The 22,522-nt window shown below is 38.2% G+C and overlaps 1 protein-coding gene across 2 annotated transcripts in view; it reads right to left on the reverse strand.

Moving 5' to 3' along the window:
* Nucleotides 1–2,103: 2,103 nt before the first annotated feature.
* EFR3A (EFR3 homolog A) overlaps nucleotides 2,104–22,522 on the reverse strand; it is an 83,683-nt gene continuing 63,264 nt past the window's right edge. Inside the window, exons 19-23 of one of the 2 annotated variants that reach the window (XM_040262120.1) lie at nucleotides 17,863–17,954; nucleotides 13,312–13,360; nucleotides 10,117–10,220; nucleotides 9,562–9,611; nucleotides 2,104–4,877 (exon numbers count right to left, since the gene is read on the reverse strand). In XM_040262120.1, coding sequence (XP_040118054.1) covers nucleotides 4,772–4,877; nucleotides 9,562–9,611; nucleotides 10,117–10,220; nucleotides 13,312–13,360; nucleotides 17,863–17,954 — 401 coding nt within the window. In that variant the 3' untranslated portion in view covers nucleotides 2,104–4,771. The remainder of the gene's footprint in view (nucleotides 4,878–9,561; nucleotides 9,612–10,116; nucleotides 10,221–13,311; nucleotides 13,361–17,862; nucleotides 17,955–22,522) is intronic. The other variant, XM_040262121.1, reaches the window with a different exon arrangement.

The raw sequence follows: 22,522 nt of genomic DNA on the forward strand, positions 1-22,522 counted from the left end.
GCACTGTGACCTGTCAGTTCACATGCGAGTGTGCCTTTGGAGAAGGCAGACAAGGGGGTGGTTCGGGGCTTCCTGGAGTGCACTGGGGACACTCAATAAATATTCCAACCGTTTCTTTGTTTTCATCTTTTTGGCTTGCCATGTGTCATGCAGGGTCTTAGTTTCCAGATCCGGGATTGAACCTGCAGCCCCTGCGATGGGAGTGCATATTCCTAACCACTGGACTGCCAGGGAAGTTCCTCTTTTTGTTTTGAAGCAATGTTGTGGATACTGACAAATGAAGATTGCAAGAGATGACAGAGGAATGGAGGGTGAAAGAGTATCTCCACTCCCTAATCACTGAAAGCTACCTTTCCTATTAAAAAAAAAAAAAAAAAATATATATATATATATATATATACACACACACACACACGAAGGAGTGTATTTAATCAATCTTATGAGATGACATGGGTCACCAGTAGCCCACCAAAGATGTATGCCAAGGGCTGACATGACAGGCTTTCTGGTATGTTGAGTGGCCACAGCTGCCACCAAGAAGAAACACTGATAACCCTGTCTTAGGTCTGGCAATATTGATTTTAAAAGAATAGGGGATGATCCCAGTGGCTATAAGTTTGGGGGATACAAATGCCCCTTTGGACTCAGATGAATGTAATAGGAATTACAAAAAATTAAAACTATATCATCTATTCACCCACCCGCCCCATAGTTACTGAGATCTTACCGTGTGCCAGGCAATAGGCAATGCCTCCAGAATCCCCCTCAGTATTTGATAAGGACACAGACGCTAGGTTCACACTGCATCCTTGGTTCTCGATTCCTGTGAATCATGTGGCCTGCGGTGACATGGTACAAGGTCCCTGCCTGCTCCTCAGGTGGGAAAGCAGAGCCTTTGGAGTTGGTTCATGCTCGTGAGCCTCCATGGTGTGGACCATCCTGGAGTCAACAGGGTTGAAAACCTTAGGAATAATCAAAAGGTCACAGTGCCAAGCCGACGGTTGATATCCTTTCCTGCCTTCCAGGGAGATCACCAGATGGGTGCCTGCCATCTCTGTGTTCCAAGTCTGTATGCTGTATACAACCTTAGAGAGGTAGTCCAGAATAAAGATGGTTAGTGTCTTTGTTCACAAGACATGCAGTCGTTCACAAGACATGCAGGAATACAAGGCATACGGCCAGCTGTCTTAAGGGCCTCACCTAATACTGTTGAGAAAATTGAAGTTTTCCAGTGGGAGTGCCCTGATCTTCCTGCCACCAAAGCTACAGAATTGTTGGTGGTCTTTGTCTTCTTGTCACAATGAAAAACAGGGTTCCTTATCCATATCAAAGGTCAATCCTTCCATCTCTCCTCTGCTCTGGGTTCAGTTACCCTATTGCCTTTCCCGGGGCTTGATTCCTATAAATAGTTCCTTTTTGTTTCAGATCAGTTTATCCCCAAATAGCGAATAAGACCCTATGCAGAGCAAATGCAAGGATCATTCATGATAAACAGACCGAGTGCCTACTCTGTGCCATGCAGGCATGACACGATGAACCTCTTCTAAGTGATTCACTTACCCCTCAACAGATAACCTCTGAGGGGCAGAACCTAAGAGCTGCTTTTTACAGACCTCAAAGCTCAAAGCTGAGCCACTTCCTGAAGGCCACTCGGCTAGGAAGTGGCAGTGTGGGATCTGAACCCAGAGCCTGGGCTCCCTGCTGCTGCACCACACCCCTCAGGAAGACCCTGAAGCCCATGGGCTGTGGTGCACAGCTCCAAGGGTGGCAGCAAAGCAGGCCAGGTAGCGGACGGTACTAGGGGAACTATGCTTTTTGAGAGAAAGGCTTTGTGGGGTTTATACAGCAGAGGGGTGGGGCTGGAAATACAAACACGAAGACTGATGCAGACACGGCGACAGTGCTCTCCGGGCACATGCTAAGAGCTTCATCTCAGCCACATCTGATCACGACCGCAGCTACGGAGCTGATTCTTCCCACGTACGTGAGGATGACTCCACCTGGCAACTTGATTTTTACTAAAGCACTTCATTCTTAATAGAATCCAAACAGTGGATTAGTTTAATAAATGTGATGGCTATTATAAGAATGGCTATTATACAAAAGTTATTAGATTTTGTTTTATTGCTTACATATGAATTGCACAGTGAACTTTTACATTACAAAAAACTCAATTCATTACATTTAGTACATATATTGGCACAAATAAAACAAATTAGTCCCCCCCTTTTCAGACAGGCAGAAGAAAAATATTGTGAGGAAGTTAACTGCTGGTAAAGTACAGAATTAAGATTCTTAAAGAAAATGATTTCAGAAGTATTAAGGAAGAGTGTGTGTGTGTGTGTGTGTGTGTGTGTGTGTGTTCAGGTTAATTCCAATGACTCTATATAAGCAGACAATACAAGTATAGAAGGAACATTTAAATGTTAATTATTCAATGTCAAGGAAAAAAATGAATGATATAAGCAACAGTATACAGTAGAGAGAGAACGATGAACAGTTTTTATTGAGTTTTAAACATCTACAAAAATATAGCAATACACCCTAGACACTCAGTACCCAAACTGGCTATACTAAAATAGCACGCATACCCATGACTTGCACGATCTCCTGCCATCTCCCGGAAGGGATAGCAAGCCAAGGACACGAATCCACATTTCTTACTAATCGTTAATGAGACCAGTTCAGTAATCTAGCATATACAGAAGTCTACTGTGATCTAAAAACAACTACAACAAGAAAATCCCCCCCAAACCTAAATCAACTGTTTACAAACAGACCACAAGAAAAGTGTGATAAACATTAACTGATATGGTTTTCCTTCACATGCTATACATGCATTTTTAAATCACAGAGAAATGTGAAATTATGTCCAGCAAAGTTTGTTTTGCATGAGTGCAAATGAATATATATCTTCTTTTCTTATACTATTAAATTATATAGATTTTTCATACAAAAGCACACAGTGTTAATCTATAAAATGACATCCAAGTGGATGATGATCGTTTTTGCATGTCCCCCTGCTTAGATTTTTGCACAATCAAAAGTTAACATCTTTCTTTAAAAATACAGATGAAAAAAAGGAAAAATAAAGAAAAACATAAAAATTGGCCTATTAAATGCTGAAACGTTTTTGCCTGGTCGAGAGCTAAAGTTATAGTGACAGCTGCAATGAAGCCATTTAAGCCCAGTGGTGACCGCACTATTATTTGGAAAACAGTGTCTTGTTTCTCTACATTGAATAAACCACCACGGATGCTTGACAGGTTTCAAAGACTAGAATCTTTTGTGAGATGTTTCAAGACGCTGTACTTTGGTTTAAATATTCAAAAAAATTTAGAGTATACTTGTTCTATCTTGTTTCTACTGAAAGTGCCTAAATAATCGTAAACACAAAGTAATAACATGTTATTCTTCACTATGACTTTTTAAACAAAAGCTAAAGCTAAAACTCAATTGTTTTTTTGGGTCATAATCTGTGATGTGTATACTGTTTGATGTAAAAAGGAATCGAAAACCTGTAAAGGTAGAATTATAAACAGACTATTTTATAAAAATGTCCTAAAGTCACTTTATAAGAGTTGCAAAGAAAGTTGTTCATTTTTGTCGTGTGATGGAATTCACTAAAATGTACATAATTTTAAGAAAACACTATGTGTTTCTCAGCACATGTAATCCTGGTAGCTTATTAAATCAACACAAGCTTAAACCGACAATCTTTTAGCACACTTAATGGCTAAACCCATAGGCACTCTTTTCAAATGTAATATCATGAATCCTAAACAGAGATGCATATAAGCTACAGTTCAAATCTTACACACAAAACTCCATTTGGGGCATTTTTTTGACTATGAGGATTTAAAACAATGCACCATATAAAAATGTAAAATAATGTGCTCTCAAGAGAAATTAAAATGTACACATTCTTCACAGGTGAACTAGTAGCTGTTTTTAATGTCTTTTTTTCCTATTCTAAATATATAGCTCATTTAATTAATGGAGCCACAGCAAAAATACTACTATAATTTCAAAGTATAGTCTGTAAACTAAATACATTTTATGATGTAAAAAATATTGCACAGTTTGGTACTCCAAGGGTAAGTTCTAAGACTCTCAAGTAGAATGGTCAAACTTTTGGCAGAAAACACAGTATTACAAGGACTAGACACTTAGACATATGGAGATTTTGGGGTCATATTCTAGGACTATTACTCAGTAAATGTTATTACCATAGACAAGTTGAGGAATGACAGTCACATATTGTTGAAGTAAATGAACAGAAGGATGCCGATCACAGCATCCAAAACATGGGGACAAAAAGCCCCAGGACAGTTCTGCAGGCCCACGATTGATATATTAGTATGTTTTTGCTTTTGCAGACAAAGGAAAACAAAAGCAGTTCTAATTTTAAGCAGTTGCGTAGATGTCTAAGAAATACACTAGACACTTCATACATCCTCAACTCTGGAAGGCTTAACTTTTTAATTATATGTTTGTGAAAGGCTTTAAATATACTATTTAACAATGAATTAATGTGAGACCAATATATGTTCAATTTTAAAAGCCAACAGGAACCTAAAAATAAAAAATTAACATGGCATAAACCCATCTTCAGAAGTACTCTATAAATCATATAGCTACAAAATTTCTAACCTGGTATGCCAAGCATTTGGTTAAAGGTAAATTTCATCATAATTTTCAGTAAAGTAAACCCTGAAAAGTCAGCTTGGCCCTAGTTGTTACACTTTCTGCTGAGGTCTTCATGAGCCACTCAGTACACACACAGATCTGGAAACTTCATCTCGTAGACTGGGACAGACTGGTATTGGGCGTGCCCGGAAGTGATGGTCAGTGTTCCTGATGGGCTGGGAGGAGGACTGCAAGAGAAGAGCGAGGCACTGTCAGCAGGTGTGTGGAAAGCTGTTTCCTTCACACCGAATCCCCATTGCGACCTGCCAACAGCAGGGTAAGGCTTTGCTGTCACAGGGGTCAGTGTGACGGGAGTTGCGGGCCAGCTGCAAGGTGGCGTGGTGCATAGATCACAGTGGCACTAAGCTGTTTTTAAGTTCTAAACTAGACATTCTCCTCTGAATACAGGTATATATAATTTTAACAATGGGATTACATCATATCCATTCATATAAGCATGCTTTGTTTCAGTAGTAAAAAAACCTTTTATTATTTATATATATATATTAACCTTTTTTGATGAATACAGCATGGTATTTCAATATATAGATATATTATGATTAATTTATTTCCATGGGCAGACTGTACATTCATTTCCATTTTTCATTATTATAAAAAAGGCTGACAGGTCTATTCTCATAATTTTATCCTGTCTTCTTGGTTTACAGCCTTACACATATAGTTTCTGGATCAAAGTAGATTCACAATTTTGAGATGGGTACACACTGTCAGAATCCCCACAATTCATTCTTTCAACATCTGGCTGCACCATCCTCATACACCACTATAAATACTGGGTATAACTGTTCTCTCTTGTTCTCATCTTGGGCACTCTGGTAGGCAAAAGGGAATTCATTCTTATTTTTATTTTCACATTTTGGGTTACTACTAATGGTACATACTTAGTATTCATTTTGTGTTTCCTTTAAAATGAATTGCCTATTTGAGTCTACTGCCTGTATTTCTACTCACATATTTTTCTCTTATCAATTTGGGAAACTGATCTTTTGTCATATGATACAAATGCTTTTCCTCGATTAGTTACTTAATTCCTATCTCTACCATCGATACAGATGACACTTTTCATCATTCAAAAAAGTTCCTTGGTGTCTTCAATCAATTTCTCCTTACTCCACATGCTCACATATCTCCAGGGACACTGACTGTGTTCTGATCTCTGTCACTGAAGATTGGTGTCCCTTATTCTTGAATTTCATACGAATGGTCCATATAGACACAGAAAGGGTCAATACAAGATATACTCTTTTATGTCTGATTTGTTTTGCTTCGTGTATTTTTTAAGCTTACCTCCCCCCACCCCAACAAATGTGTTCCTTTTTGCTGCTGAATAATATTTCACTGTGTCAAGAGCACCACTATTTGTGTACTCTCTCCATTCTCCCGTTCATGGATATCTCGTAATTATGAAAAAAGCTGCTAAAACATTCTAACATTTTAATTTCTCTGGGTAAATACTGAGAAATGGGATTACAGGATCAAAAGCAGGTATCTTCATAAGACACTGAAACTTCTTCATAAGTTTTGCAAAGTGTTTGTGTCATTTTATACTATGAGCAATATATGCAGACTCTTCTATAATGTCCAATATACTATTAAGTTCATCCAATGACATTTTTTCTTCTTTTAGATACTGTATCACCCAGTTCTTGAACTACAATTTGATTCTTTTTCAGAGTTTTCAGTTCTCTCCTAAAATATACATTATTTTCCTTTAAATTCTTTGATGTGTGTGTTCTCTTAAGATCATATATACTAATTCCAATAACTGATCTGTGGGGCTGCTTATTCTTACTGTATTTTCCTGCTCCTTTGCATTTCTTATAATTTTTTTTCCTTATTGTACTAAGGTCAAAATGAATGAAGGAACAATGGAAACTGAGGTATAATATTGCTTATTTTGTTTCTTTTCTCAAGAATACAAACTCGTTTCTCTATCTGGTAGTTGACTGTTGTTGTTTAGTCGCTAAGTCATGTCTGACTCTGTGAGCCCATGGACTATAGCCCGCCAGGCTCCTCTGGGACTTCCCAGGCAAGAATACTGGAGTGGGTCGTCCTTTCCTTCTCGAGGGGATCTTCCCGACCCAGGGATCGATCGCGTGTCTCCTGCATTAGCAGGTGGATTCTCTACCACTGAGCCACCAGGGAAGCCTATCTGGTAGTTAGAGTGGCAAATTAGCAAAAGCAAACATATCAGACAGAAGCTGAAAACCCTGAAGATGTACTGAGAAGCCTGCTTCATTTCTCTGAATCATGTAAACTACCCAGAACTACTACTTCCTAACCAGCTGACCTTGGATAATTACCGAACATCTACATGAATCTGTTTCTACATCTGTAAAATAAAAATAAACACTACATATTTTTTAAATGTGATGTAAATACTAAATAAAAGAATGCACTCAACAGAGTGCCTAGAATACCACAAGTTTTCAATAAATAACTAGTAGCAATAAGGTTTAATAAATGCAAATTATTAATAGTAGTTGCAGTACCAATGAAAGAGTTAGTCATAATACTTATCCTAAAATACTAAATCCACATAGTTATAATAGTGGGATTAAATGTAACATAGAGGTCTCTAGCAATATTTCTTGTCAAGAACATGAGTTATAGATTTGAATTTTGATTATTTCCACTCACTAGCTGGATAAACTTCTGCAAGTTACTTTACTTCTCTAAGCCTCAGTGTCTTTACCTGGAAAATAAAAAAACACAGCATCTACCTAACTTTTCAGGACTGTGGTGAGGATTAGCAAAAACAATAGATACAAAGCAGGTAGATATTTACTATTAGAACTAACAGGCAACAAAGATGTTGTACACAGGGAATGTTGCCTGCCATTCTCATTCTACAAGGTCAAGCCATCAGCCACTGCTGCTTCCCACAACTGTGCGCCGAGGGGGATTCAGGATGGGGAGAAATGGGAAGCATTCTATTCTTTAGACACCCGCCCCACAGCCAAGGTGCATATTCCAGTAACAATTTCAATGAGCCCAGATCCTCGCACCTTCCTATACAAAGAAAAGCACTAAAACTCACAGGCTGTGTATAAATGCCCACACCTAGCAATTTTCACTGAATCTAAGGTATAGAGCATACTGCATAGTTTAGTCTGATTCTCTGTTCTGAACTTTTATAAATGAGTGATTCTCAGCTTAGTAGGGGGTGGCATGGTGGTTAATTCCTGGAATGAGATGTTACACTGATGAAAAGGTGCCTTGCATAGGAAGGCAGTAAAAAGGCTGGGGGAAAAAAAGCAAGTCAACTGAGCATTTACCAGTTTATTCTGTTTATAGGATACAAGGTTTGAGGCAAAACCGATTTAATCAAGCTGAAAATATAAAAGATGTAGGAAAAAAAAAATCTCAGAAGCATAGCTTCTATCCATGGCTCATTTACTGTGCCACCTTGTACACAGAGCAGTCTCCACACTGGAGTCAGCATAAGAATATGCACAAATTCATTCTTCAGATGGAACCTGGAGTTTTCCCCTCCCTCTCTGATGTGCTTTATTACTTAACAATAGACACAGACTAACCAATGTTAGATACCTTATGTTTGCAGAGCATAAAATACAATTGCTCAATGGTGTAAACAGGGGTTTGGTTTCAGGACCACCCACAGACAGCAAAATCCTCGGGTCCTTGGGTGCTCAGGTCCCTTATATAAAATGGAGCAGTACTGGCATGGGGCCTATACAACATATCTTCCCTTATAGTTTACATCATATCTAGATTATTTATAACATTTAATACAACGTAAATGTTACGGAAGTAGTTGTCAGCATGCAGCAAATTCAAGCTTTGGTTTTTTGGAACTTTCTGGGATTCCCCCCCCCCCCGCTAAATATTTCTGACCACTGTTGGTTGAATTTGAATATGCGGAACCCGTGGATATGGAGGGCCAACTATAACTAATAACAGGACTCAAACAGACATAACCTCAGAGAAGGCAATGGCACCCCACTCCAGTACTCACTCTTGCCTGGAAAATCCCATGGACGGAGGAGCCTGGTAGGCTGCAGTCCATGGGGTCTCGAAGAGTCAGACATGACTGAGCGACTTCACTTTCACTTTTCACTTGCATGCATTGGAGAAGGGAATGGCATCCCACTCCAGTGTTCTTGCCTGGAGAACCCCAGGGACGGGGGAGCCTGGTGGGCTGCCGTCTATGGGACTGCACAGAGTCGGACATGACTGAAGTGACTCAGCAGCAGCAGCAGGAAAATCTCAATTGATGTTTGATAATTCAAGTGAGCCATCTGCAGAGGCAGAATTGTTATGGCCCTAGAAGAATGATGAGGTTGAACCATACAAAACAGTAGTTTTTGTAGGTCAAAATGATTAAATCTGAGAACTACCTTGTTAAACATATCACTAGAATAAGAGTCTTCCAATTACTCAAATGTCCATAAGGTGGTTTAGTTGCTAAGTCGTGTTTGACTCTGTGACCCATGGACTGTAGCCTGCCAAGTTCCTCTGTCCATGTGATTTTCCAGGCAAGAATACTCGAGTGGGTTGCCATTTCCTTCTCTAGGGGATCTTTCCAACCCAGGGATTGAACTGAGGTCTCATGTACTGCAGGCGGAGTCTTTACCGACTGAACCATCAGGGAAGCCCTGTCTTTACAGAACCATTTTAAAGGAATTAAGTGATCTAAAAAGGAAAGCTAGAAAATCTTCAAGAAGTGGTATCAGACTATCCAGTAAACAGAAAAACTACTAAGACAAAGATATCTATATGATCTTGGGTTTACTCTAAATGAAAAGCAGAATTACTTAAAAGCTAGAAATTTATAAGCATCTAATAGTTTTTGTTGTTTTATTCATCTTGTAGTACCAAAACCCTTACCGTATGGTGAGTTCCAATATTTGAGCAAGTCTATCATGAAGCAAATTTGCCTACAAAGGAGAAAAAACAAATGTTAACAATGGATCTATTACTTACGCAATATCCATATGTAAAAATACAAGTGATTTAAAGGACAAAGCATAAGTGTAACTGTTAAGCTGATGGTACAGAATGTTTGGTTTTATCTGTCTCATACACTGAAATTTAAAGTTTCTCTTCATTCCTTTCCTAGTCTCATTGGTACAAACAAATTGATATACACACAGAACAAAAGACCTACAGCAAAATCATTGAAAACCACTGCAAAAAAAATTTCAAAGCAACAAAAATCATTAACATTTAATTTGGGATCTGCCATTTCAATCAGCTCATACCGCACAAAGACATTATTTAAGGCTTCATAGCTACATCTTCAGTTTTCGGTCCCTATCCAATCTACTACCTTGTGGATTCTATTGACTTGCCTAAAGCTTAGAATCTACCCATCAGTTACCACGAAAAGCTTCAGCAAAAATCAAACTCCATCCCCACTGCCTTCACTATGTGTTCACTTACTTTGGATTCACACTGTGCTGCTATTTCTTCAAAAGGTGCTTTCTGGAATTTCTCTATCACTAGACGCCTCTTTTCCTTTTCCTGTTCTTCCATTCCACTGGTATCTATATAAATGTTTTTTATAAAAAAAAAACAACCATTAAAAGGAATATAGAATTTCACATAACACTGCCAATGACCCTAAGAGCAAATGATCTATGCATAAAAAATAAGGGTAATTTACAGGACTACTTGTTTAGGGAAAAAACAAAACGTGTAACACCCCTGAAAGCCTTAGTTGAGGCCAGAAAGCACACACAAAAAACTTCAAAATCACACCACACAAAACCCTTTTTCATAGACTATCTTTGTCCCTCTTACCAAAAAAAAAGCAGAAGCACAACTTCCTACAAGTCAAGCAACTTCAAGCCCCTTCCTGAAGGATGATTATTTTATTTATAATCACGCCCTTGCACATATGAGGTACTAAATAAAAAGTTTGCTAAATCTGATAATGAATGGCATGACTGAAATATAGATATGGTCAAGTGGAACCATACTGGTTTAGTCTTTTCCATTTATCTTCCATAGTTTGAAAAGGGCTTGTTTTTATCTTTAAATGATGTGTGGTCTGGTCAAAGGTAATAAAACAATAAGTGGTCTGTCTTTTTGATATTACTGATATAATAACTGTGTCTATTTGCTTAACAATTTGAAAGAAGGCTCATTAATGTTAGCTAATGATGGTCTATTTTAACAACCCAGTGAGTCAACAATTTCATAAGGCAAAAGACACTCTGTTCAAGGTTCTTAAAACAAAGCTGCTCTTCAGGTACACAAAGTGAAAAGTAAAGTGAAAGTGAAGTCGCTCAGTCGTGTCCAACTCTTTGTGACCCTGTGGACTATAGCCTACCAGGCTCCTCTGTCTGTGGGATTCCCTAGACAAGAGTACTGGAGTGGGTTGCCATTTCAGGTACACAAACTAGGTAACAATTAGCTAGTTTAGAAAAGGGGAAGTAGCATGTAGAAAGGAAATAGGTTATTTTTTTTTCCCTATGAAATTGTGTCAGGCTAACAAAGTTGTAGACTTTACGTACTTCTGAATGAATGTAATACAGAATTACAATCACATCTCTAGCACTCACTGGCCTAGGGTCACAAGCTTAAATGTGCCAGAGGCCAGGCAGGAGACATAAATGTTTTAAATTAGGTCAGTAAAAGAGGTAAAAAAAACAGACTTGGGCAAGCTGAACATCTAGAGCTGGTCTTTATTCAAATTCAATTTCTGAAAATAATGCTTCCACCCAAATTTGGCCTGCAGGCGGCAAATCTGTCCAACAGGTCTCAAACTTTCTGGTTTCAAGACTCCTTTATACGTTATATCACTTGATAATTTCTGTATTATAATATAAAAATGAGACTTTAAAAATATTCATTAAATTCATCAAAAACTCAAGCCACTGTATGTTAACATAAACATTTGTTTAATGAAAAAAATGACCATATTTTCTAAAGTGAAAATTTAGTGAAGAGAATGGCACTGTTTTATATTTTTGCAAATCCCTTTAATGTCTGACTTAATAGAAGCCAGCTGGATTCTATCTGCAAACATTCAATACACTGCAATATGTTATTTTGGTTGAAGTTTATAAAGAAAAAAACTAAACTCATACAAGCATGTACTGATATGTTGGAAAAGAGTAATTCAATAGCCTTTTCACAGAATTGTAGCTATTTCTTCTACAATAAAATATGACAAGTGGTAGTTTCTTAAAAGTTAGTTGCAATATGGAATCTGAAACTTTATTAATGAACTTTTTACAATTGGTTATACTAACATCTATTGATCTGTTTTACACTTTGAATAGAGTTCTACTCATGCATGATTCTGTAACATCATGCAATGGTCATCTGGAATACTGCTCCACTGATTTTTGTAGATCCTCTTAATAACTGAGAGTACGTGGCATCAAAGAATGTGATGAACACCAGAAGAGTTTGAGGCCACTGCCTTCATTCATGTTAGTACATGCAGTAGAGAAGCAAACTATGTCCCAGTGTTATGCAGAAAATACTTTTGGACTTGAGGATCTCTTGAAAGAGTCTCCCCTGGGGCTCCAGGGGACCAAAGATACTCTGACAACACTGCCAAACTGTAAATTCCTCAACATGCCTTATCAACGTTTAAATGTCTCAAAGTATCTTGCACATAATAGGTGTTTAAAAATTGCTTAGTGAATTCAATTTTATTTTGACAAATCTGGTATCATATTACAATAAGAAAAAAAATCTTCCATAAGATTAAGCTGAAAAAGGTCAGATTTTATTTCATGTATGATGGGCACCAGAGTGTTTCATGTCCCTTGATAATGATGCTCTTATTCTAATATTTCTTAAAATCAAGAGCCCATTTCCACTCTCTATAGTGAAAGTCAATTTCCATGGTCCATTGCTTTACCAATTAGAAATAAATTCAGAGCATCATTAGCCACCAGGAATTTATATTAATACTTAATTGAAGGAATCATTCAAAAAATTTTTAAAAGAGGCAAATTACATGAGGTAAAATTTATTTCCAGAAAGGTCAAAGGAGAAAAATCAAGAGTATTATTTTATGCAAAGATAACTGGAAAGATTAGAGTCAGTCAGACATGGGTATGAGATTTGGCTCTGGTAGTTACTAGCTATGTGCTCTCAGGAAAGTTGTTAATTTCTCTGCCTCAGTGTTCTCACTGATGAAATAGCAAGAATTAATGTGATAATGTCTACTGACAAATTCTGCCAGCTCCTTTCTCCTACCCCATTAGAAACACACCTCTAATTACACTGCTATAAGCCTACTAAAAATGACTCTACGTAATTTTCAGAATTTTCATCTGCCCATCTCCTATAAAAGGAAATACATTGACTGTTTCTCACAAATTCGTGCAGCCTGAATGCTGGCCACCATAAAAGGGTGACATTCAAATACACAGGGATGCGCTGTCATAGCTCTAGAAAATTCAGTCTATACAAAGGAAAATAACTATCCAGGACCAGCCAGGACAACCACAAAAATCTAAAGAATGCAAACTAATAAACTGATACTGTATTTATAGAGAAATCAACAGTATATACATTTGCCATGTGGCCTCTGGTATTTCCGGCATCTAAACAAGTACTGAGATAAAGATAAGCTAGTAAAATACTAGGGAAGTTAACAAGCAAAAATCTTACCAATTGCTTTCTTCAGTGCTTCAAAGGTGATTTCTTCAGTGTTACTAACCTAGAGAAAAGTGATTTTAAGTAAAACAGAGGGTTAAGAAAGGTCAATATAAATGACACCCTCACCTAGTTATAAGTCATCTAAGACCTTTTACAAGTATTTTCTCTTCTTTGTGTTGGCTGGATTCATGATTATACGCCACAGTATCATACAATCATCATGTTTTCATTGGTTTTAACAATAGCCTTGCACAGTGGTTCTCCAAACAAGGTTACAGATTGATGCTAGGCTGGCAGAACTAGCACCCTTTAAGGCAACGCAACTAATATTCAAGGCAGAGATTATGTATAAATGCAACTTCAGCTGTATAATAAATGAGAACTACATATTCTATACTCTCTATAATTTTGGTACCACATATATGTTTACAAATAAAAACTGAAATAATCAGAAACTCTGAATGGTTTAAAAGCAAGAATCACTACTTTGGGAAGTGTTTAATGAGCACAGTTAACCAACATCTTAAAATAATCATATTCTGGATCTTTTAAGGTCAACCACCAAGTCTGATTCTCCAGAAAACACCCTTTAACTTGAAGTTTTCAAATCTCTCCTGTTTTGAGACATGTTTGTGCTATATAAACAAAGGAATACTATATAAAGTCAGGTACTTTTTGTGGCACTAACACATTTTCAGGAGGAATCATATATCCAGTAACTACAGTATCTCAATAAAAGTTAAGAAAGGATATATGAATACTTGCCTTGGACTCTGGTCATCCCTACTTTTAGCTCATGAGCTTCTTTTTGCTAAGTCTAAGGCAGAAAGGCTAATGAAAGCGGAAGGCTCCATGCTTTGCACCTGAGCTTCTCTGTAATACAAAGGCTTTAGCTGGAAATCAAGCAGCAAGAGTTTCACTACCTCAGGTTTTCTACTGAAGGTTCATATTCCTAGTTGAAGTCAGATTAAACTCGGAAATCTTCAGTTGCTTTGTTCTAGATATTTGGAGCAGATATACAAGGTTAGGCTCTGGCTGGTCAAATATTTTTACCTAGAAGCAATCTAGCACTTCAAAGTTGTTCTTACAACTGGTTAAGACGTTTAGACTTTTGAGAAACGATTAGAGCACAGGAGAAAGAACACAGGAGAAGCCAGAGGCCAGGATCCTTGTTACACAGAACTTTTACCTATTACCTGTTCAATTCTGGGTGGGTGAAAAGCTAAAGGACTTTATCTAGTAACTCTTCTCTATTTGTTTTCCTCAGAGAATGATGATGCATTCCTCAGCATGGAACCTCTCAAGTCACTCTGTCTCCCTCCTGTTTTTGCCTCCTTCCTCCGAGTCCCTTTGCAGCCCTTGCTGGTCCTCTCCCCCATCTCCAGCCTGGATACCCCAGACCCGCTTCACCCTCAGTGCAAACCACCACAGGGGTCTCCTATCTGGCCTCTCTACAGCCAGTCTCTTCTTTCTGATGTAGCTTAGTCACACTTTTGAGACTCCTTTTACGAAAGCCCAGCTCTGACGATGATGCTGACCAACTCTCAACGTGCTGCCATTTCCTATCAGAGTGGAGTACACACGAAGCCCTCGGCCTGGGGATGCAATGTTCTCTAACCCTGTCTCCCACTCCTGCCTTTTGTGAATTTTCTTTCTTTTTTTTAAAAAAAGAGGAATTTCTTTATACTAATGTTTAATGATTCATATTTTTCATACAAAGTAGCTGCTAAATACAAGCCACCTACTTCATTTGGTGCTTAAGCAAACCGCAGTCTGTTCTATAGAAAACACTGGTTGTGCTGCAGTTATCGGGAAATGGCGCAAAGACAGGCTTTTGGAGGAGTTTCAACATTCCTTTACTCTTTACGACTTTGGCCTTACGTATGACCCGTAACTCTCGCTTAGACTGTACAACGCCCTTGAGCCTGTGTAAAATCTGCTATTCACCTTTTTCCAACCAGACTAGCTGTCACGTCACTTTCACTGATGAGTGCCTTCTTGTTTTGTTAGCACACATATAGGTTCCTTCAGATGTACTTGGGGAAAAGGCAGCAGTATGTATGTATGTATAAAAAGATCTCTGCTATTTGTCCTAGAAAAAGTGACAATCCTTCTCAGCCGACCAGTGACTGAATTTTGTATAAAAAATTTAATTTGTACTCCAAATTTAACACGTATAACTTCCCATCCATTCCCCCAAATAATTAAGCACTGACTATTATCTTTTTGAGAGAAGAACTAAGTCACGATTTCAGGTTTTACTTATATTCATTATGTGTATCAGTCATGCTGATGGGGCTCAGTAAGCACCAGAGATCAGAGAGTCATGCCTGTGGTGCTTTATTCTATTAGTCAAGCTGATTGTTTAATTTCAGGCAGCAGATATGTCTCTATTCTATTTTAGTCATTTATCTTCTTGAATACTTTAATTTAATTTAGATATCTTTATACATATATAGGGCAAGTTTTAGGAGAAGTTCACTAAGGATTCACAGTGGGCTAAAACTTGAATTGCAAATGTTAGAACTGACATTACAAATGGCCCAGGTATTTTAATAGATTAGTAAAAAGCTGAGCTGTATCTAGGGAAAAATGAAAGCTTTGGTATGATCTCCATCTAAACATTAAAAAAAAAGTTACAAGCTCTAAAAGCAGGTATCAAATATATCTGAGGACTATATGGGATTATGTATATATAATTTCACATAATTTTGATGAAATAATGATTTTTCAAATGAGCAGTTTTTAATTTGATTCACTGTTAGCAAATATACATATTCTCAGTTTGATATTTTGTTATACCATTAACTGGTGAATACCTAACTGATGAAAATCTCTCCTGTCCACACAACGAAATTACCTGGTTTTAGCCTAGAGGGTACCGTCATTGTGTTTTCTGATATCTGAACAACCATTCCTAATACACAAAATTAGGTACCACAACGGTAAATGAGTTTGAAACTCCAATGCACTCAACTAAAAACTGTACTTAATTTTTCCAATACTCAGGGTAAGGTGTATCTGACTTAGGATTTACAGTTATAGCAAAGATAAAACAAAAGGATCTTTAATAATTTAACAAATATATTAATGAACTTTTAATGTAAAATTCATGCTCAAGAATCTTCCTCCTATACTAAGTCTTCATGCAAATGTCATTTCAGTTCATTTTATTAAAATAAACTGACTCTCTGCAACAGTTTGAAGTGCTATATATGTATTTTTAGGAGAAATAAAAATGGTCAACAAAAGGCAAAGGGAAAAATTCCAGTCAATAAAACAGACTGCACTCTTGACACATATAAACTATGGCTTTGGATGAATTTCTTCCCTCCAAAGGTATTATCAGCAAATTAATAATCATTAAAGATAGAGTTAGCAAGGCATCCTCCTTACTAATAATGAGTATAAAAATTAAAATGGCTTTGGAGAGGTGAAATTTAGGGAAGATGCTTTTTCTTGAGTCTTAAATTGGTAAGAAAACTTTAAAAGAACCTTAAGGCCCCAAGTTCCAAAATGAACACTAACAGCTTATTCAAACTACTCCAATGCTCTGAAGGTAATTTCTTTATGAAACTGATTAATGCTACGTAAGAGGGAGTTAAAAACCTTGAAAAATATAAATTAACTGGCTGTACCCTGGCCACCAAATACAATTCTGGCACACAAATGAACTGACAAGATTTGGAAGCAGGAGGGAGAGGAGGAGGCTGAGAAAGCATAAATTCAGACAATTTCTTTCCCCTTTTCTTATATGGATATTCTTTTAATCATTTATACTGTACCAAGAGAAATAATGAAATACCTAGGAAGCAAACAATGGATAAACCACAAGGAGGAGGCTGACTTGACATGCTGGCACATCGGCACTTTTACTTGACTATCAAAAAATTCTCTGCTGATTTGTGTGGATAAGTCCTAAAGAATACTGGCTGCTTTTTCTTCCTATAACTCAGGAGGGTACACTCTTGTGCTCTATTGAAACAGGAGGAGAACATTAAATCTATGATATTTCAAATAACTCCTTCAAGAGTACACAGGTCACTGATACAGCTTAACCTACATTAAATGTTATATTTACTTTCCAAAATGATTTAAAAAATTCTCTCATAGGTGAAATTTTGAAACTTTCTAAAAGTAGTGGGTATTTGGCTTCACTAGAGAGTGTATAATCCCATTTATTCTCGTAACTTATGTTTCATAAATCTTTTAAAATAAATAGGATTAGAGGGCCTATTTATTTAATAACAGGCCTTATATAAGTTCTTACTTATTAAAAAAGCTTAGTTCTATGGTTTCTTTTACTACAATGTGAAATGCAGTGATACCATAACACTTAATATTAAATTTATGTATCTTTGTATTTGAAATAAATTTAGTAAAATAAATTGTAAATTACAAGTTCAAGGCTAAATCAAATTAACATCTACTAAGAATTTTATTTATTTAGGAATAATTCAGAATTGTATTTGCTTCTAAAAGTGCTGAGGGGCAAAAAGCTCTTTCAAATTGACTGACATCTATCTCAAGACAGTACTTGGTCATAAACTTTCAGCAACTTACCACATCATCAGAAGGAATGCTGTTGGGTAAAATATCCACCTGAATGGATACGGTGTCCACAATACTCTTCCTTCTAGAAAGTCGATCTTCATCTACAATTAAAAAAAAAAAAAAATTCCCCCATTATTTGCTAGTTAGAAATGGTATCAGTTCAGTTCAGTCGCTCAGTCATGTCCGACTCTTTGTGACTCCATGAATCGCAGCACACCAGGCCTCCCTGTCCATCACCATCTCCCGGAGTTCACTCAGACTCATGTCCATCGAGTCCGTGATGCCATCCAGCCATCTCATCCTCTGTTGTCCCCTTCTCCTCCTGCCCCCAACCCCTCCCAGCATCAGAGTCTTTTCCAATGAGTCAGCTCTTCGCACGAAGTGGCCAAAGTACTGGAGTTTCAGCTTTAGCATCATTCCTTCCAAAGAAATCCCAGGGTTGATCTCCTTCAGAATGGACTGGTTCACGTATAAATTCCAGTTATTACAGACTTCAAAAAATTTCAGAAAATTAAGAGAGTTTGTCTTTTTTTGCTTTTACTAAATATACAAAGCAGTGTGCTCTCAGACTTTAACAGATTTAAAAAATAAAATTGATAGGTGGACTCAGTTTCATACAGTTGACCCTGAACGACATGGAGGTAGGGGCACTGACACCTGAAGAGCCAAAAATCAGTACAGAACCTCAAAGTTGGCCCTCCATACCCCCAGTTCCATTTCCACTCCAAATTTTCCAATTTAGTATTAATCAATTCTATTCAACATGTTCTATCATGTTGAGGTTTGACAGAAAATAACAAAATTCTGTAAAGCAATTATCCTTCAATAAAAAAAATTAATAAAAAAACATGTTCTAAACTCAATTTTAATGTCTCTAAGAAAACCTTCTTTATCTCCACACCGTCATATTTATTTTTCAAGACAGCCCTTCTTCAGAATTTTTTATCTTTTCTTATAGTTTTGAGGATGGCTTCTGAAGTGGTAATACAGCACTCCCTCTTATACTGCTGGTAGAGCTGCTTCTAAAATGAATCTTTTTCAGACTAACATAATTTTAAAACAAATCCAGCCTACTGACTAATGCTGAGCTTCCCAAGATTTTGCACATAGACACATACACAAAATTATAGTACATGAAAGGCACACAGAGCTCAGTGGAAAAGGCTGCCTGCACTGTAAGCTGACTGCCCAAGACCAGACCCAGCTACCTGAAGAGCTAAGGAAGGAGATCAGTATTCAGACACACCTGTAAGGTTCCCAATAACGGGGAGCTCAGGTCTAAAATTAGCCTAACAGCACAGTCAGTCACATTATAATCTGGCAACACTTTATCTTTCTAATTTCATTTTGTATATGCAGTTGACCAAAGGAAATGGCAACCCACTCCAGTATTCCTGCTGGGAAAATGCCATGGACAGAGGAGCCTGGTAGGCTACAGTCCATGGGGTCGCAAAGAGTCAGACACAACTGAGCAACTTCACCGCATGAACAACCTAGGATTTCGGGGCACTGACTCCTCTGCAGTCAAAAATCTGCATTACAACTTTAATTGGCTCTCCAGATCCATGGTTCTGCATCTGCAGATTCAACCAACTTGAGACCACATAATACCGTGGTACATATTTATTGAAAAATATCTGCACTTAAGTGGAATTATGCCGGGAGAAATAACAATAACCTCAGATATGCAGATGACACTACCCTTATGGCAGACAGTGAAAAGGAACTAAAAAGCCTCTTGATGAAAGTCAAAGAGGAGAGTAAAAAAGTTGTCTTAAAGCTCAACATTCAGAAAACTAAGATCACGGCATCTGGTCCCATCACTTCATGGGAAATAGATGGCGAAACAGTGGCTGACTTTATTTTTTTGGGCTCCAAAATCACTGCAGATGGTGATTGCAGCCATGAAATTAAAAGACGCATAACTCCTTGGAAGAAAAGTTATGACAAACCTAGATAACATATTCAAAAGCAGAGATATTACTTTGCCAACAAAGGTCTGTCTGGTCAAGGCTAGGGTTCTTCCAGTGGTTGTGTATGGATATTCTTATGTATGGATGTTGGACTGTGAAGAAAGCTGAGCGCCAAAGAATTGATGCTTTTGAACTGTGGTGTTGGAGAAGACTCTTGAGAGTCCCTTGGACTGCAAGGAGATCTAACTAGTCCATTCTAAAGGAGATAGATCCTGGGTGTTCTTTGGAAGGAATGATGCTAAAGCTGAAACTCCAGTACTTTGGCCATTTCGTGCGAAGAGCTGACTCATTGGAAAAGACTCTGATGCTGGGAGGGATTGGGGGCAGGAGGAGAAGGGGACAACAGAGGATGAGATGGCTGGATGGCATCACAGACTCGATGGACATGAGTCTGAGTGAACTCTGGGAGTTGGTGATGGACAGGGAGGCCTGGCGTGCTGCGATTCATGGGGTTGCAAAGAGTCGGGCACAACTGAGTGACTGAACTGAACTGATGCAGTTCAAACCAGTGTTGTTCGAGGGTCAACTGAACCGTGATTTTATTCTTCTGAAGGGGTGAAGAATGAACTAAAAAAGGGCAAACATAAAGAAATTGGTTTCTTGGGACTTTCCTGGTGGTCTAGTGGTTAAGACTCGGTGCTCTGGGCGTGGGCTTGCTCCCTGGTTGGCGAACTAACATCCCAAAAGCTGTGTGGCATGGCCTAAGAAAACCATTGGTTTCTTTCTTACTGACTACTCCTCTACTCCAAGGTAGCCTTCCCTGGCAGTAAATTAATGCTGTTAATCAAATATGGCAATTTACTCTCTTTCTGGGACATAGAAGGATTGCAGTTCCTGGCCTCTCTGTGGTTGGGAGGGACTCTGTAACTAGTTCTGGCCAATGAGGAGTGAGCAACGTTTTAGACTGTGGCTATTCCATCAGCTTGGACTCCAGAACAAGGAGGATATGAAGTTATGCACGGTTAGCTGGAGCAACGAGTAAGTCTTTACAGTTTTAAATCACTAAGAACGTGTGTCTGTTTATTCTCACAGCACAACTTAGCCAGGGTTCTTAACCTTGGCACTACTGGCATTTTGGGCCAGATAATTCTTGCTGTGGTAGCTATTCTGTGTATTGCGGAATATTTAGCAGCATTCCTAATTTCTACCTGCTAGATACCAGTAGGCCTCCCCACTGGCGATAACTAAGAATGTCTCTAGGGTTGACAAATGGTTCCTAGAGTGGGAAAAATCACAGTTGAGAACCACTGACCCACCCCATCCTGATAACAGACCTTTCGAGAATTTTCCCTGTACACCACCATCTTATTATAAGTTTCTTAAACACTAACCACATCACTCCTCCAAGCAATTCTACCCACTGCCTGAGGAAGTAAAAAGGCAATCTGCATTCTCCAGTCAGATCCTACAAACAGGAACATTGGCTGTTCCCTGATGTATTAAGGCAAACGTGCCTATTCTCTGTCTCTGAGCATCTGCCGCACATGTTCTTCTACAAACAGCAACTCCTACAGGAAACACCTGTTACCTGCCCTTTCTTATGTCCCCCTCACCCCAACCATAAAGACTCTTATCTTTCAAGCTCTACTTACATAGCATTCTTTAAATCTTAAATATTACTTAATTGTTTTTACTTACTTGTCTTTCTTCTGGCTACAGAAATTTCCTATCGGTTACGATTGATCTTTCCTTATCAGTATTCAATCATTATCACCCGTAAGTCATTGACTGGGCCTTGAACTACCAACATGTAAATAAATGTCTTATCTCCCCAACTGTACAAGAATTCAGTGGCAGACTGTTTTGTATCTATCATCTAGCAGTTACTCAGGTTCTGCTGTATAAAGGCTGGTCGTACAGAATGAATACATAACCATCTGTGACAAGTTACTACATATTGTTTCACTGCAGTTTTCAGGTTGAAAATATCTTATCTCCTGCATATGACTATTATTAAGGTAATCGAGACACTGTACTTTTCCTAATTTTTCCTCATGATCATATGTGCTAATATAAATCACCAAACATAAAAATCAGCATCAACTGAACTGCTACAAAACAGTATGGTTATCACTGCTGACTTGCTTTTCAACTTTCAAGGCTTTACCAGAACTCAAAATGAGGAATGAATAATAGCCTGCTTCTCAAAAAAAAACCCATACAAGAATTTCTAGGTTAACATATAAAACCTGATGGGTTGCAGAGAAGAGACAAATTGAAACTTAAGATAAAAATAAAAAGGAAAGGAGAATTACAGAGGCAGGAGAGGGATCACTGAGTGGCAAAAATGAGTTAGAACGGGAGGGACATATGGGCAGAGATTTGAGAAAGACAAGGAATTTTTCAAAGGAAGAAAATGAAACTCAATGGGAAACTCTAACATTCTATTCTCAGAAAGTTCTTTCATCAATAGAGCAACCTACTTGAAGGTGATAGAAAAAGCCCAGTCACAACTAAGTATCGTGCACATTGACACATGAGTAAGCTTTCCACAACACAGCTCACAGAAGATAACGCCCCTGTTTTCATGGGCTGTCCACGTCTGCTCCTGACCTGTCCTTCAAGGTCGGCTGAGACGCAACATCACTGTGGCGGCTGGGGACAGCCCTGTCCTGCCTCTCGGCGGCTCAGTGCCTCCTGTGTGCACCCCCAGGGCAGACCCTTGCTTTTCTTCCTCAGGCTGGCCTGGGGCAGTT

Source organism: Oryx dammah, unplaced genomic scaffold (genome assembly GCF_014754425.2).
Source record: "Oryx dammah isolate SB20612 unplaced genomic scaffold, SCBI_Odam_1.1 HiC_scaffold_19, whole genome shotgun sequence".
Lineage (NCBI taxonomy): Eukaryota > Metazoa > Chordata > Mammalia > Artiodactyla > Bovidae > Oryx > Oryx dammah.